This window comes from Lasioglossum baleicum, chromosome 9 (genome assembly GCF_051020765.1).
Source record: "Lasioglossum baleicum chromosome 9, iyLasBale1, whole genome shotgun sequence".
Lineage (NCBI taxonomy): Eukaryota > Metazoa > Arthropoda > Insecta > Hymenoptera > Halictidae > Lasioglossum > Lasioglossum baleicum.
In genome coordinates this window covers 8,009,780-8,024,906 of record NC_134937.1, presented here as the reverse complement: position 1 = coordinate 8,024,906, position 15,127 = coordinate 8,009,780, and the positions used below count along the sequence as shown (strand labels likewise).

The 15,127-nt window shown below is 45.6% G+C and overlaps 3 protein-coding genes across 5 annotated transcripts; 2 read left to right on the top strand and 1 right to left on the bottom strand.

The window, feature by feature from the left end:
• The first annotated feature begins 714 nt into the window (after positions 1–714).
• On the top strand, positions 715–5,048 carry LOC143212222 (uncharacterized). Of its 2 annotated transcripts, none has more exons than XM_076430781.1 (4): positions 715–2,075; positions 2,989–3,290; positions 3,448–3,990; positions 4,110–5,048. In XM_076430781.1, exons 1-4 carry the CDS (start codon positions 1,824–1,826, stop codon positions 4,906–4,908), a joined length of 1,896 nt encoding a protein of 631 aa, XP_076286896.1. In that variant the 5' UTR covers positions 715–1,823; the 3' UTR covers positions 4,909–5,048. The 2 variants fall into 2 exon arrangements, with proteins under 2 accessions (XP_076286896.1, XP_076286897.1); XM_076430782.1 differs by lacking the exon at positions 715–2,075 and adding an exon at positions 2,098–2,926.
• Positions 5,049–5,410: 362 nt separating this feature from the next.
• On the top strand, positions 5,411–8,828 carry LOC143212239 (putative serine protease K12H4.7). 2 transcript variants are annotated; one of them, XM_076430834.1, is made up of 10 exons: positions 5,411–5,613; positions 5,905–6,086; positions 6,156–6,339; positions 6,643–6,691; positions 6,779–6,914; positions 6,997–7,063; positions 7,174–7,381; positions 7,747–7,879; positions 7,946–8,115; positions 8,664–8,828. In XM_076430834.1, exons 1-10 carry the CDS (start codon positions 5,416–5,418, stop codon positions 8,771–8,773), a joined length of 1,437 nt encoding a protein of 478 aa, XP_076286949.1. In that variant the 5' UTR covers positions 5,411–5,415; the 3' UTR covers positions 8,774–8,828. The 2 variants fall into 2 exon arrangements, with proteins under 2 accessions (XP_076286949.1, XP_076286948.1); XM_076430833.1 differs by having other exon boundaries at positions 6,643–6,914.
• Positions 8,805–14,457, bottom strand: LOC143212253 (clavesin-2). Its single transcript, XM_076430863.1, has 7 exons — positions 14,224–14,457; positions 11,590–11,819; positions 10,965–11,124; positions 10,831–10,892; positions 10,453–10,646; positions 9,721–9,934; positions 8,805–9,414 (listed from the first exon to the last, which is right to left on the bottom strand). Exons 2-7 carry the CDS (start codon positions 11,762–11,764, stop codon positions 9,209–9,211), a joined length of 1,011 nt encoding a protein of 336 aa, XP_076286978.1. The 5' UTR covers positions 11,765–11,819; positions 14,224–14,457; the 3' UTR covers positions 8,805–9,208.
• Positions 14,458–15,127: the final 670 nt, after the last annotated feature.

Genomic DNA, 15,127 nt, shown 5'->3' with positions numbered 1-15,127 from the left:
CCAACACTGCTCCACAACCAACGACTGTACCTGCGTTGCACTCATTTTATAAAGCGCATCTACATGCAGCTTAATATTCTAGAATTCAGGCCATTATATACATCAGAATATTAAAAAGCTATACTGTACAACTCGGTAATTTTTATCAGGAACATACGAAAGTATGCTCGACTAAAAATTAGTTAAACGTTCCTCCTTTTTCCCCGAGGATTCTCCAAGCGCTTTTCTTGTCTGAAGAGAGGACGTAGCTCATCGGTCGTTTGCAGTCGGAAATTACGCTGTTTTTCGTGTCGAACAACGGAATCGGAGGGGAAATTTTCCGGGAAAACATTTTGCCCGTGTTTACGTGCAGAGAACTCTCTCTGGGGATCGTGCATAGATATTTCAGTTGGTACCGTAAATGCACAGTACTAAATGTCCATCGTAAATATTAAAAAGCTCTCGAAAATAGCATACCGCATTTACCAGTTTATTCAACTTCTGGCTCGGTACGCTAAAACGCCCTTTTATTGTATTAACACGCCCCGGCTATTTGCGAACGTGATGCGGCGAACCCGTTGAAACATTAATGCAAACCATCGTTGCAGTGTAATTTTCCTTATATACACTGTCCCATGCGATATCGTCGTGTCGGGGTGTTCTTTATTATTCACAGACTGTGGGTTTCATGCGCTCGCAGCATTTCTAATCCGCGGAAACTCGAAATTATGAAACGTTCAAAAATCTTTTACATTCTTGGACATTTTCATGATTAATAATCCTAAATTCTTCGAATCTTCGACTATCTGTAATTTCATCTACTCGAATTTATCCTGCATGCATAAATGCACACGATCCACGGTCTATTAACGGCGTAAATCGAAATCGTAATATTAATTGAGACTCCCTGTATCCGCAGGTTTCAAATGTCGTAAATTTTGGCTCCGCCGTTGAACTATCCGTGATCTATAGATCTGTCTTGCGAGTCGATCTATTTCCGCCCTGTGCGCCGAAAGATCGTGATCTTTTAACCGCAAGCGAATCGGAAAGTAATATTTTAAAACAGAATGCAAGCGAGAAATAAGTTTCCCTCCTCTCTCTCCATCGATTTCATCGATCTAGTTTATCGGTTGTACAGTTATAACTGGTTGCAATTTTTTAATTATTCGTGTAATGACATCTCGTCGGACCCAGATTGCAAAACCTGATGCAACGAGAGAACGAGACGCACTCAGGTCGATGCATTCGACTTAACTTGACCTACTAAACTACGATCGTAAAGCAGATTCCATTTTTAAAAGTGGCGTAGATTGACGTGGCCGTGACTTTCAGACAAAAGTCCCTAGACCTTCTAAAATAATTCCCTATACTGTACGTGACGCCACGTACGAGTCGGAAAACGTAATCGGTCCATCGAAGAACGATCAAATACAGGTTTGTAGGACATCGACGGTGCAGCTTGTGACGCACTGGATGCACGCATTAAATTATACAGCAGAGGATCTGTAGACAAAATGTCGACTGCAGGTTGAATTCTTTCTATTCGACTAGAACAAAAATAAAATAAACAGATGCAGAGGGAACGTCAGTCTGTTTGCATATCAAAAATATTATGAATCCGTGAGTTGCATTGTACCGTGCAATTTTGTAAATATTTAGGGACAATCTCGATCGAAAGCTTGCCTCGAAGACAACATGGCGGCGTGCACGTGTCGTCTGCGTTCTTTCGTTGGAATTGAGTGTCGGACGTGTAGCGGATATCGGTACGCTTTACTCGAACGATTTAGCATATCGTCGGAGACGACGAGGGCGAGCGTCACACTCCTGAAGAAAAATGCTTGGTGATGGAAGGTTGCGGGCCAACGAAGAGAAGTCATAAGGAATGGCGACGGACAGCGAAAAAGGAGCGTCGTAGGCGTCTGCGTCGCAAAGCGGCCGCTGAGAGAGATGTCGACGCTGAACGTCTGAGGGCAGCACTCGAGAAAAACGCGGACTATTTGAATTGGGTGGAAAACTGCGAGAAGGAACAGGCCGAGAGAGAGAGGACAGAAAAGGAGGAGCACGAGCAGCGGGAGAGACTCTGGCTGGAAGAGGAAGTGAGTTGCATTCTCCACAGTACCACACAACAACATTAATTTATTATATTATTATTCTATAATTCCCGTTGAAGAATCAACGGCTGGTTTATTTCCGAAGATACACCACTAATTTATTTTTAGCACTTAATCCCGAAGGATTTCCGGGATAAAAACATATTCGTGTACCCTTTTGGACTACCGGCTGTTTGTGTGCCAAATTTCAGTTTTCTATGTTTTCTGTGTTTCGAGATTTTTTTACATTTACGGAGGGCAGAGGAACCGGCAATTATACATATACATAGATTCTCACCTGACTCGATCACTTCAAATGTCTCCCATACCATCGATAATAAGCGGACCCTACACGGTCAATCAGGAATGACAGTCTGATTGAACAGTCAGACCAAGTCGGACTGTCAATCCTGACCAATCCTGACTGATCCCTACTTCAATCACGATTGACAGACTGATTATCAGATTGACAGTATTGAATGTTGAAATTTTATAACCAATAACTAAGTCGCAATGTCTTTTAAAGAGAAAGCCTGTTAGTCTCCCCTCCACTTCCCGTGATTGAAGCTCGGATTTCTAAATATCTGGAAATCCGTCAGTCCATTTCATCAGTACATCAGTATTAATCTTTCACGATCAATCCGAATGTCAATCTTCGACAAAACTGTCATTCCGATTGACCGTGTAGGGTCCGCTATAGATGGAAACGTCAGTTCCAAAGTTTCTCATCTGATCGTCTTTTGTTCCCGTAATCGATAACACGCGTTTCGGCGAGATTACAGGGAAGAACTTTGTATAACCATGAAAAGAACGCGAACATGTGGATGCCGAGGCCTGCCAGCTATTACATGATCCCTGTAAGCGAGCGGAGCTCGAATCCCGAATCACGATCTCTAATCGTCCCGTTCGATTTTCTCAGGTGAGAGCTCAGAAGGAATGGCAAGTCCTACAAGAGCGGAAGCAGAAAGCGCGACAGTTGCAGCTGGAGCAGGAGTCAAAGATCCGAGAGGAGTTCGAGACGAAACAGGAGGCGATTCGCAAGAAACAGGAAGAAGAGAAACGTAAGCGGGAAGAGGACATTAAGAAGCAGGAGCAAGTGGTCAAGGAGATCGATGACTACATCGACAACGGGATCAAGACGCCGGAAGTTCTGCGCGAGATGATCGACAGTCAGCCCGGGAAAGAGCTTTGTCCGTTCTTCAGCAAGACGGCTGCCTGCAGGTAACCCAATGATCTTCTGCAATTAATCATTATCCTGTGATGAGAAAGGCTCTTGGGAGTCTGGACAAGGCTGTAATCGAGATGGAAATGAAGCAATAGTTTTATTCAAACAAATAAAATAGCAACACGACGTTTCAATGACCATTTTCATTTTCAGATATGGCGACACCTGCTCGAGGAACCACCGCAGAGTGTGCTTGAGCAAGGTGATCCTAGTACCCGGATTCTACACGCATTTCTCCCTGGAGAAGAACTCCGCGGAATACGACACGGATATAGCATTGGAATTCGAGAGCTCGGAGACGCGCGAGCATTTCCGCGAGTTCTACAAGGACGTGGTCCCGGAACTGGAGTCCTTCGGCAGAATAAAGACCCTGAAGTACTGCTGCAACACGGAGATCCATCTGAGAGGGAATCTGTACGTCGAGTACTACACCGAACGGGAGGCAGCCAGGGCACTGAGAAAGCTGAAAGGTCGTTGGTATGCCGGCCGACAGCTTAATTGCGAGTTTGCCAATCTGAAGTCCTGGAGAAGCGCCGTCTGCGGCATGGCAAAGTGCCCGAAGGGGAGGGCGTGCAATTTTCTGCATACCTTTCGAAACCCTCGCGACGAGTACGATATTAAGAGCCCGCATAGGTGGGCGAAGTCCTCGGGCTCGTCCTCTCAAGATGTTGCGAGCAGCCGGAGGACCGAGCACAGGTGGGTTGCACCTTCGGGCTACCGTCGTCGGGTTGCTCTCGACGTCGAAAGTTGGGGATGAAAAGTACATTATGTTCAGCTCAGTCTTTTCCCACTTCAATTCTGATTTTAATTTACAGGAGCAAATCTAAATGGGAGGACGGCAGCGAAGCGGACGATGGCAAGAACTGGAGGTGGTCGGAGTCACCCGAGCCTGAGTCTGATCATCAATACTCGAGGAGCAGCGATAAGCGGCACCGTCGAAACGACGAGTCGATGCACCGGCAGAAACCGTCTCGCGATAAGCGTCAATCCGACAGAGATCGGCTAATCACCGATAACGACGAGGCTCCTAGCAAACGGCGCCGGTCCAAAAAGTATTTCGAGGAGAACGCGAAAGACGACGACGTTTCGAACGGACGCGACTCATCCAGAAGATACTCGCGGAAGTATGAGAAGAAGAGAGACGGCGATGACGATGAGGACCGGGAGGAATCAAGGTCGCCGAGGCACTCTCGCAAGAGGTACTCGAAGATCGGAGACGGAAGCTATCATTCGAAGTCTCGCAGATACTCGAATAAATACTGGAGAGAGGGGAGAGAGGATCGAGAGAAAGATAGGCGAAAATCGAAGAGTCATCGAGATTCCACCGTGGACTGTTCGAAACGAAAATCGAAGACGACCTCTGAGACGGTCGTCGCCGAGAAGAACGACCGCGCCAAAGATATACCGCGTGTCAAATCCAAATGGGATAAAGACGCTTCCGGTCAGAACAATTCTGACAGTTTAGAGTCCTCCGAGTCTGATTCCTCGAGCAGCGTCGAAGAGAAAGGCGCGGATAAGCCAGCAGTGTCCACAAATCCTCGCAAACACGACTCGGACGATGCTTGGGCAACGACAGACTCGGAGAACGAATCGAAAGTCAATGACAAGCGGTGAAGTATATCGAGATTTATTGTGTACATGCGACTCTGCGATCGTTGCAGTCAGATGACCAGTCATTTTTCCATGTCGAAGTGCATTTGAACAATAAAGTATTTTATATCTACGTAGTTTGATTATCGACCGAATCTGTTTGCCGAACGAGATGATAAACGATTCCGATGCAGCACGGGGCTATGTGCTCGATGATTGCGTTAATTCAACGTGTCTCAAATCTTATCTATCGAGTGGCTATATCGTCTATGATTATATTTCAATATTTTCGACGGATTGATTGCGCGCACTCGATCAATATTAACAGATCAATTTCTTAGTGTTTTATCAGATAAGCTCTTTTTTAATTCGAATCGATTCTCAGTGGGGACTGTCGGATTGATAGGTGTTAAAACAATCATCGACGGGTCTCGAGAATCAGTATTCAGTGAATTACAGCGTTTGTAAGTCTCGAGAGAGGCGCTGATTTGCTTTGTAGTAGTTGATCTGCGGGTGAGTCGAGGATTCGACATGATCGTTCTGAGCGTTTTGTGGGCGTTGTGCGCCGTTCTCCATCTCGGCGATGCAGTCGGTCTTCACGGATTCCATTTTCAAGGTCTGGAAGAGCCAGACACTTCGCACGTAATCGATGTGCAGAAGATCGACGAGGCCTGGATCAAGCAGCCCCTCGATCACTTCAATCCGCGGGACAATCGCACCTGGTCTATGGTATGCGTTAGTATGGGTTTATAGTGGAGCAGCGAGGTGAGCTGTGCGGTGAAAAAACAGAAAAACAAAGAAAATACATATTTACTTTTTCTTTAGTATGTGTCGAAATGTTGTCACGAATGTTGGTTTCTTTTCACCGCGCCGCTATCATCGATGCTCGCCGCTCCACTATAAATCCACCCTTAGGCGAAGACTAGATTGCGGGCTAGACTCTTTATGTGTGTGAAACAATGAAAGTCCTCCAACACACTTAATTATCAGAAAATTCACCGCGTTTCCCTATTCTAACAGCGCTACTATGAAAATTCCGCCCTGTTCAAAGCGGGTGGGCCCATTCTGATCATGATCGGCGGGGAATGGGAAATATCCACGGGTTTCCTGCAGACAGGACAAATGTACGAAGTAGCCAAGGTGCACAACGGTATGCTGTACTACACCGAGCATCGTTACTACGGCAAAAGTCACCCCACCGAGTAAGAGATCCATTTCCGATCCAATCGTTGGACGATATCACAATTTCGCGACATGGATACACATTTTAGAGACCTGGCCTCGAAGAACTTGCAGTATTTGAGCGTCGATCAAGCACTGGCGGACTTGGCGTACTTCATAGAGACTAAAAAGCAAGAGAAAGCATTCCAGAACAGCGTCGTGGTCGTTTTCGGAGGGTCTTACGCTGGAAACATGGCAGCATGGGCCAGACTGAAATACCCTCATCTTATTCAAGTATTTCTTTTATGGTTTCCATTTCACGCTTTGCCTACCAATTATATCTATAGAAGATATTCGAAATTCAAATATTAACAGCCGAGAACTTTTTCCGTTCACCGCTGAGCTATTTGCGCAGTCTTGAAAATCAATCTTTGCGCTGATAGCTCGAGTATGTGTACCTTCGCGAGATTGAAGGAGTTTGCTTCGGTAAATAAACTTCTTCGATTGTATTTAATATTTGCGAGGAGCGTGTAGATGACCAACGCGTTGACGATATTGCTGAGATTTTAGCGAAAGTGTCACCGATCCTTTTTATAGGGCGCGTTGGCCAGCAGTGCTCCGGTGTTCGCGAAGGCCGACTTTCACGGTGAGTTTCATTCGTCCACGTTTCTCGAAACTTTCGTCTTGCGTTCAAGCAACAAAGAAGAAAAAAGTATCGATTACGCTTTTGCAGAGTATTACGAAGTGGTGACCGAATCGCTGCGTAAACACAGCCAGCAATGCGTGGACGACGTTAAAGCCGCGTTCGACGCGGTCGAGGAACTGCTGGCGACTCCGCAGGGTCCGGAGAAATTGAAATCCTACTTCAAGTAAACTCCCATTTCTTTGACGTTACGCAACGCAGCCGTGTGCAACGCTGTTACTGTATATGGTTTCTATGAATTTGTTTAGCTTGTGCGAGGTGCCAAAGGCGAACTCGTCCAGCGACCTTGGGCTCTTTATGAACTCTTTGGCGGAGGTACGGTTCTTTGAACCACGCGATTATGTCACACGCTGTTTACCGAGTTTTCCGCGTACGAAAAAACAAACTTCTTGGTTGCGTAACTAACGGTTTCTTGCTCTCGCCAGCGATTCGCCGGTATCGTTCAGTACGACAAGGTGGTGAAGGGAGAGACGAAAATTGCTGCCTGCTGCAAGCACATGACTGCGCGTTATTTAGGCAGCCCGCTTCAGAGACTGGCTCGCCTTGTCGCCGATGAGGATACATGCTCGATCGGATACGCGGATTTCATCGAGAGATACACCAGGAAACCATGGAACATGCAACCCGACGTCAGTACGTTTCATGCTCGCCATTAGTCACCGTGAAACTCAACCTCTTCCGTTCAATAGCGATAACAATTTCATTATTTCGAGGTAGCTATCTAGAAGGAAATTTATCAATCCTCCTTCAGCTTTCTTTGTGGCACAATTATTGAAAGACTTATCAGCAGGCTTCCGATAGATAAAATATTAATTTGTGTATTGGCAAGATAGATCGTCAGATTTTCCAACAGCCACGTTGCCAACGAAAGATAAGGCGAGATAAAATTGTTCCCATTGTTTACAAATACCTCGGAGAAACAGCTATCGAATTGACACTCCGGACGGAAGAGGGCTCGGATTACTTTCTTCTCTCTTTCGTAATTTGAACGCTTTCAGTGAGACAATGGTTCTACCAGACCTGCACCGAGTATGGTTATTACCAAACGACTAACTCGAAGAAGTCGATTTTCGGCACGCTGTTCCCGTTGAGCTTCTTCACAGACATGTGCGGCGATCTTTACGGCGATTAGTACGTATCATCAGCACGATTTATAACAAATCGTGTATGCATTTTGCTGTAGCGTTCATTTTTTAGCTTTGACGGAAAGTTCCTGGACACGAGGGTCAGGCGAACGAATTTGATGTACGGAGGACTGCGACCGGATTTGCGAAACGTGATCTTCACCAACGGGAACATCGACCCGTGGCATGCTCTATCGGTTCTTCAAGACTTGAACCGATTCTCGCCTGCTATATTGATCGACGGTACGGGACGACGTTAAAGCAGACTATCTTTTAACCCTCGACCATCCCCCTTTTTTCTAACTTTGTCCCTTGTTGTCAAATTGACGCAATGGAGGCGCAAAATCGATACAATGGTAACTTCTAAATAGTTAGCTTTGCGAGTTCCTACATTTAATAGATTCTAAATTTTTAAATGTTTCCGGCGCAACGATTCGATCGTTTATTACGAATTATAAAGCAACTTTGCTAATTGTCAAACAAAATCAACGTTTCGATCCTAGTTTGGATCTTTTTCAAGATTTATTTGAATCGTTATTAGATGCAATTCAAATAAATCTTGAAAAAGATCCAAACTGGGATCGAAACGTTGATTTCGTTTGACGATTAGCAAAGTTGCTTTATAATTCGTACTAAACGATCGAACCGTTGCGTCGAAAACATTTAAAAATTTATTATCAGCAAATACGATCGATAGAAGAAACATATTTTAATAGATTCTGTTCGGAATCTTTATCACGAGTCCGACACGAGGAAAGGGTGAGGATAAAGATATGATAATCATCTTCTAGGTTCCTCGCACTGCAGCGACTTGTACAACCACGAAAGCACGGATGTCCCAGAGCTGGTCCAAGCAAGATCGAGGGTACGAACCATAATCAGCAGCTGGATCAAATCTTAATTTCCACCGGCCGAGAACAAGGAGATCGAGATCGATGTAGAAAAGTGTGCATTTATTTCCTATGTACAACCGATCGAGTGCCACAATGAAATTCCATGTAACTTATTGTGTATTAAACGTAAATCTATGCGTAAACCTAATTTACCTCTGCTCGAGCCTCGCACGACCGTTTCCATGGTGCCAATTCCGCGAGACTCGAGCGAAAGAAGCGTGAAGTGTATCCTTATCTCTATGATTTGCTCTCAAGAGGCGGCAACTAATAAAATTAACAATTTGTCGAGCTCGCGAGAAAGCAGTCGCGTCGACCGAGATCGTAGATTCATTTCTTTATATCCGCGATACGAATGCTACCAACAGAATAATCGATTTGTCCCCCAGACGAAGTATAAATACGATTAGAGACGATAGTGCTTGTTATCGGGTAAATTCGTGCGATCAATCGACCTCGAGCTTCCTGAAGGAGCCGGTGATGCCGTACATGTTCGAATCGCTGGAGCCAATGTCGGAGCAGCCGAAACCTTGCTTCAAGGCCGACACAGCACCCTCGCGAGCCTTCTCGGAGTACAGCTCCAAATACACTTTCATCTTGTCGTGGCTCAGCAACGTTGGTCTCATGTCCATCAACTCTTTCCTCCATAGATCTACAAGAACCGTTCCGTTTTATCAGCTATACGAACGCGTATTCTAAGTAGGGCTGTAACTTTTCCGAACCTTCGAAACTTTGGAACTTCGAAGTTTTTGAAATCTTCGACCTTCGAAGGAAAGTTACAGCCCTAATTCTAAGTAGTTAGTCAGCCTCTGTTATCCGAACGACCTTGTACTCCGACGTATTCGGATAAACGAGGTAACACTGCACTAAGACGTAATCCTCTCCAGGAAATTCAACTCGCGGTAGAGCGAACCGGAAGATTGAAATTCAAGCGAATTAATACGAGAAGAAAGATTACCGATCATTTCCTTCATGGGCATGGTGCCGCCGTATTCCTTCGGCAGCAGGCTCGTGTCCATTTTCTGGTTTACAGCGTCATCAAAGCTGGTGTAGATCTTCACTCGCTTCCGGATCTTCTCGGAGATCAGGGTCAGACCGAAGTCAAGAGCAAACTTCACGGAGGGGTGGACATTAATGGCGTGGACCTCTTTGTGACGCATGGGTATGGTTCGCTGAAAGAAACTCGATATGAATCGCCGTAAGTGAAAGTACACATCCGTCCGTTGTGTCGAACAGCTGTCTGATCCTATCGCGACGTTTCATTTCTAAAGATTGTGTATGAAAATTAAAACGAAAATGTTCTTCGTTGAACGAAGAAGAAAACGAGAAGTTTCTAAAACACGACAGCGGATACGAGTGACGAAATATAGTCCAATATTTATCTAACAGCAAGGCACGTGTTTAATTGGGAAATGGGGGACATAACGGGGTGTTCGACGATGCTGTGGAAAGTAAATTCAAGGTCGTTATCCGGAGAGCATCGGACATTCGGGAAAAGTGGAACAGAGGCTGGAGAACCGGTTATCGTGGCCTGTCTGTTTTCGGAGGTGTTACGAAATGCTGTTGCATCAGTGTCCTTGAATCGATGATTGGGAATAAGCTGGTACGGGAGCCCGTTCTAGATTCACGGTAAAACTCGTGGCAGAAATAGGGCGAACGAGAGAAAGAACGTGAGAGAGTGAGCTGGTACCTCGCCGTTCTTGACGATGCGTACAGCTTCCTTCGGAGTGAAAAGCGTCAAATGCGGGAAACTGACGCCGGCTCCGTCGGCGAAATGAACGAATCCACGCACTTGGTTCTCCTCGTCCTCCATCATCGTCTCGTAGGTGATCGCGTGGATTCTGCACATGTCCGCGTTCGTGTACTTGTGCGGATCGAACACACCTGCGGAAACCATTCCCTAAAGTTCCAGGTGGAAGACAAGAGTCGAGAAAAACTACTCGTGCCGGCGAGCGAGGAGCGGAAACTAGGTTGCAATCGGTCGCATGCGTGTTCTCCGCAGACTTTGCTCGCCGAAGCGTAAGCTATCATTATGATCGAACGGTATGCAAGGAGATTAGGCGTTTACCTGGTCTGGCGATTATAACACGGCGGCCTTTCGCGTCGCGACCCGGTGCGGCGAACAGGTACCTAAAGCGAGAGAACCAAATTGGATCAGAATTTGCGGCGACACTCGCGTTCACCGTTTTCATCGAGTCTTACCCCAAGGACAGCAGCTCCTCCATCGTCGGTTCCGTCGGGTCCAAATGATTGAAAGCCGGATGATAGACCTGCCGCAGCAGCAGGTATCTCTCGATGGCCTCTTCCGCCATCGGTACGTTGAATTTCTTGCATCTCAGAAACCTTAATAAGAATTGCGCATCTGGCGATTCGAAAGAACGCACCGATTAGACATAATACACTTTTATTAAGAGACGTAGTTGGATTTTATTAGACCGCGCATTTTATGCAGTTACGATAGAAATGGGTACGCACGATTTAAAACAGTGGCAATATTAAAAAATTTAAGCTTGCAATCGATGCAAAGATTTTCTGAAAATTCGCAGTCCAATTACATACTAGACTGCGGATTTTATGCATTTATGACGAAAATGGACACGTACAATTTAAAGCGGTGGACGAATTAACAACATTTAAGGACATCGGTGTATTAATTTCAGCTTGATAGAATAATTAAAACAAGATTGCAATGTTTATTTGGCTCCTGTGTCCTGCAGTCGATGCAAACATTTCTCATTTTGCATAAAGATCCGCAGTCTACTAATTACGATAGCAGGGCAAATTCGAAGAGGGAAGACGATCGCAGAGGTAAACGCGGTTCTCTCACCGAGACGGCTGTTCTCGATTCGCGGATTCATTTTGATCCAGTTACGTATCTGCTCGAGGGCCTGGTCCCGAGTGTTCTTGTCCTCCCTGAGCTCATCCTTGGCGATTTGTTGCGTCTCCTTCGAGAGAGGGCAATCGTAGTTGTCTTCCTCGGTTACCCACTCTACCGCACCCATTTTCGATTCTCGAAGTTCGGTGATTCGAGAGCGGCTGCCGATTTTTGCTGAAATTCTACAAACCCCGTCGGCTTAGGATTACGATTCGAGCGTTGCCGCTAAAAGTGCATCGGTGTTCTTACGGCCGCTCTTTGGGCTTTTAAAATCTATGTGCGATATAGCACACGGGAAACTGGATGCGATCCGGTTCCCCGTCTTCTCGACAGCCGGCAGATGCGATTCCTTCGGGTCCGAGCCACTGACATGGTTTTCCCTCGGCACCGTTCAAAGTCACGCCATCGATGAAAGCGAATCTATGTACCGCGGATGCGAGCATGACACGCTCGACGTGCTCGTGTACGATAGTACTCGCTTACTTTCCTCCCCATTCCCATTCCCATTCCGCGACGAATGGGCCCCAGCAGTTTCGTAATCCCCCATAGATATCGCTGACTCGCCGGTCATTTTGTGACATAACAATTTCGTCGGTTCATGATATAATGTTCGACCGGGTGTACGAACGCCGGAGAGTATTACGTGTTCCGCGATACCAACATATGCTGTAAGCGAGTCCCTCGAAAGTTTCGCAACAACTTTCTCCGGTTACGCAATCGTCTGGGCTCTGCGCGCCCATCTTTGTTCTCCAATTTTGTACGGCCAGCTAACGCGAATCGATCGTGTTTCCCCATCGTCTCCCATTAAATTACCTATCCTCCGCGCTCTGCGTGTATTTTTTCTATCCCCGCCAACCTATCCGAACACCAGTCCAATCTTACCGGACGGAGAAATTATTGTGCAACCGTGTAATCACCGTCTTTCGGCTCGAGCGTACGATGACCATTCATTTTCACGGCGAATTCGCCTCGTAAGCTTAACCCTCATCTAATAATGTAATCATACCGCAATTTTTATAGTGGCTTACGTAAACGAGATGCAACATTCCTCGTTACCATTCTACAGAACTTTTACTTCATCCCTCGTAATCAATTTCTTTTCTGTGTTGCATTCAACAGGTCTTGAACATTTTTAATGACAGAAAATTGTTAATAGAAAAATTGTGCTGCGCTAAATGGAGGCTGATAAATCTTCTTTTACACAATGATCCGAAACGAAACTGTTAGATTACGTTATCGAGGGTGGACTTAAACTTCTGTTTAAATTTCTGTTGAAGGATCTAAAAAAGATCGAAAAAATCAAGATCCTCGGATCAAAAATCAGTCGTGCTAATTCTACCGTCGACAGGCCTCCACTATCCAAATCAACTTTGCCTCAAATGAAACGAAAAACAAAGCTATCGCTAGGCCATCGACGGCACCTCAAGGGCTCCCGTTGCTCTACAAGCTTCGCATACGAAATCGAACGTCAAGATCCACGCTATTCGACGTCTAATTTGCGACAATGGAAACCCACGTTTCGCCTATCTCTCGCGATCGCGAGATCGAATCGTCAACGTCGACGCGAGCACGAGGCATTCGATAATAAACGATTCACACGACGTTTAACTTCAATGGATGTAATACTAATCAGGTTACGGGGCGACTGTACAACCAAGCAATCGGGAAGGTAAACGCCGCGGCCGTCTTCCGCGTAGAAAGTGCTACTTATGAGATTATTACTCTTCAAGTTCTTTCTTCGGCATCAATCACCGTTCACCCCGAACGCAACCATTTCCTCGCATCGGATCGCGTAACGTGATAGAGCAATTTCACGTGACTCCTTCGAAATTAAACATTCGCTTCTCATCATTTTCCAATCGAGCTTCGCGGGATTTGTTCGAATTGATCGGCCCGTTCCGCGTACCGCGAAAAACCTTATTAGTTAAACAGTATCGTGTAAATTGTCAATTTGTCGCTAGCGTTTGCCGTTGTTCTATATGCCTCTACTTCCTGGAACGTTAAATGTTTACTGTCCCGAACAAACTTCTCGCAACTTTTTCAATGCTTTTTCTCCAGCGCCAGGGTCGTTGAATATTTTTTAAAAGGACGATGACGTTCGCACTCTTGACCTCTAAAATCTTCGATCGTTAAAGACGAGGCCGCTACACGCGAGAATTTCGAATTCTCGTCGCGTCGAAACGATGAATAACGCCGACGATCGTGATCGGAGTACATCGAATCACAATTAGAGCGAGAACCTTCAAATCGAAAGATATATTTTCCGTTTTCGAATATTTAAGAAATTGGGAAGCTGTCATTTTTCCTTGCGGCGCTCGGGGAACATTTACAAAATGTTCGCGAACATTCGTGCGAGATCACAATAATGGTTTCCAGAAGAAAATATAACTGAAATATTTTCGTTAATCGTGATAAATCGTTTTCTTACGATATTAGTGTGTCACCGAGAAAATTATAATTATTCACCGGAAGGTGCGATTGTTATTTTTGAAAACGAAGAAATACGATCTGTTCCTTCGAACGAGAGCGACGAAAAATTCGGAGCGAGTTGCTGCAAGTATGGTAGTAAAACGAAGATTGACATACCCGGATCGTTGTCGCACAGGTGAACACTTGAAGGAGACTGTCTCCTCTTGACCGTCGATCGCTCTTTTATAATTTCCAGTCGCACCTTTCTTCTAGCTCCACCTCCGGAGTGCTCGCGGTCGGCTGACTTGCCAGCACCCTTCGAGGGTCAATTCCCACTGTCGCTTCGCAAGGTTCGATTCGATTCGACTCTTTCTCGAGAACCGGACGTCGAAAAGCTTCGGTGTCCTCCAGCAGACTTGGCTCACGATCCCACGACTCTATGCAGTTACAGAATGACTCGATTTACCTAATTGTCTTGCTTTTATACATGTCTCGCGACAGGTAGCATCTCCCGTCCTCCTAAACCAACCACGACGGTGGTTAATTTCGTAACGATGCTTTCTTTCCATCGCGATCTTGACCAGTTCCTTGCGAAACTTCTCCAATTACGTCCTGCATCCCTCTTCCTAGAGCATCGTTAAATTGAAAATTCTTCGAATTTATTTCTCAACACTTTGTGTACCGCTCAGCAGGCTTCCCGATTATTTTACTGTGTCGGAAACGATTTTCACTCGCAAATCAAACATTTCTCCCGGCCTAGAATATTTTCATGATTTTTTCGTGTTATGTCATTTTGAGAAACATTTCCTAATTTTGAACACCTGTCTCTCTGTACCTATTGGGTCAAAAAATACGTTGGACGAGTAAAATTTGAAGGAGATTGAATGCTTTTTTCAAAAATGAAAAGAAAGAGTTCGTAGGGCCCATAGTTTTTCAGTTATAGACGAAATACCAAAAATAGGTAACAAAAATCGTGGTTTTTTTTCCCCTCCCCATGTTAGCACAGGGTCCTCGAGGTCGAAAACTCAGATTCGACTCTCCAGAATACCCCCAAATGACGTGCCAAAATTTCATTAAGTTC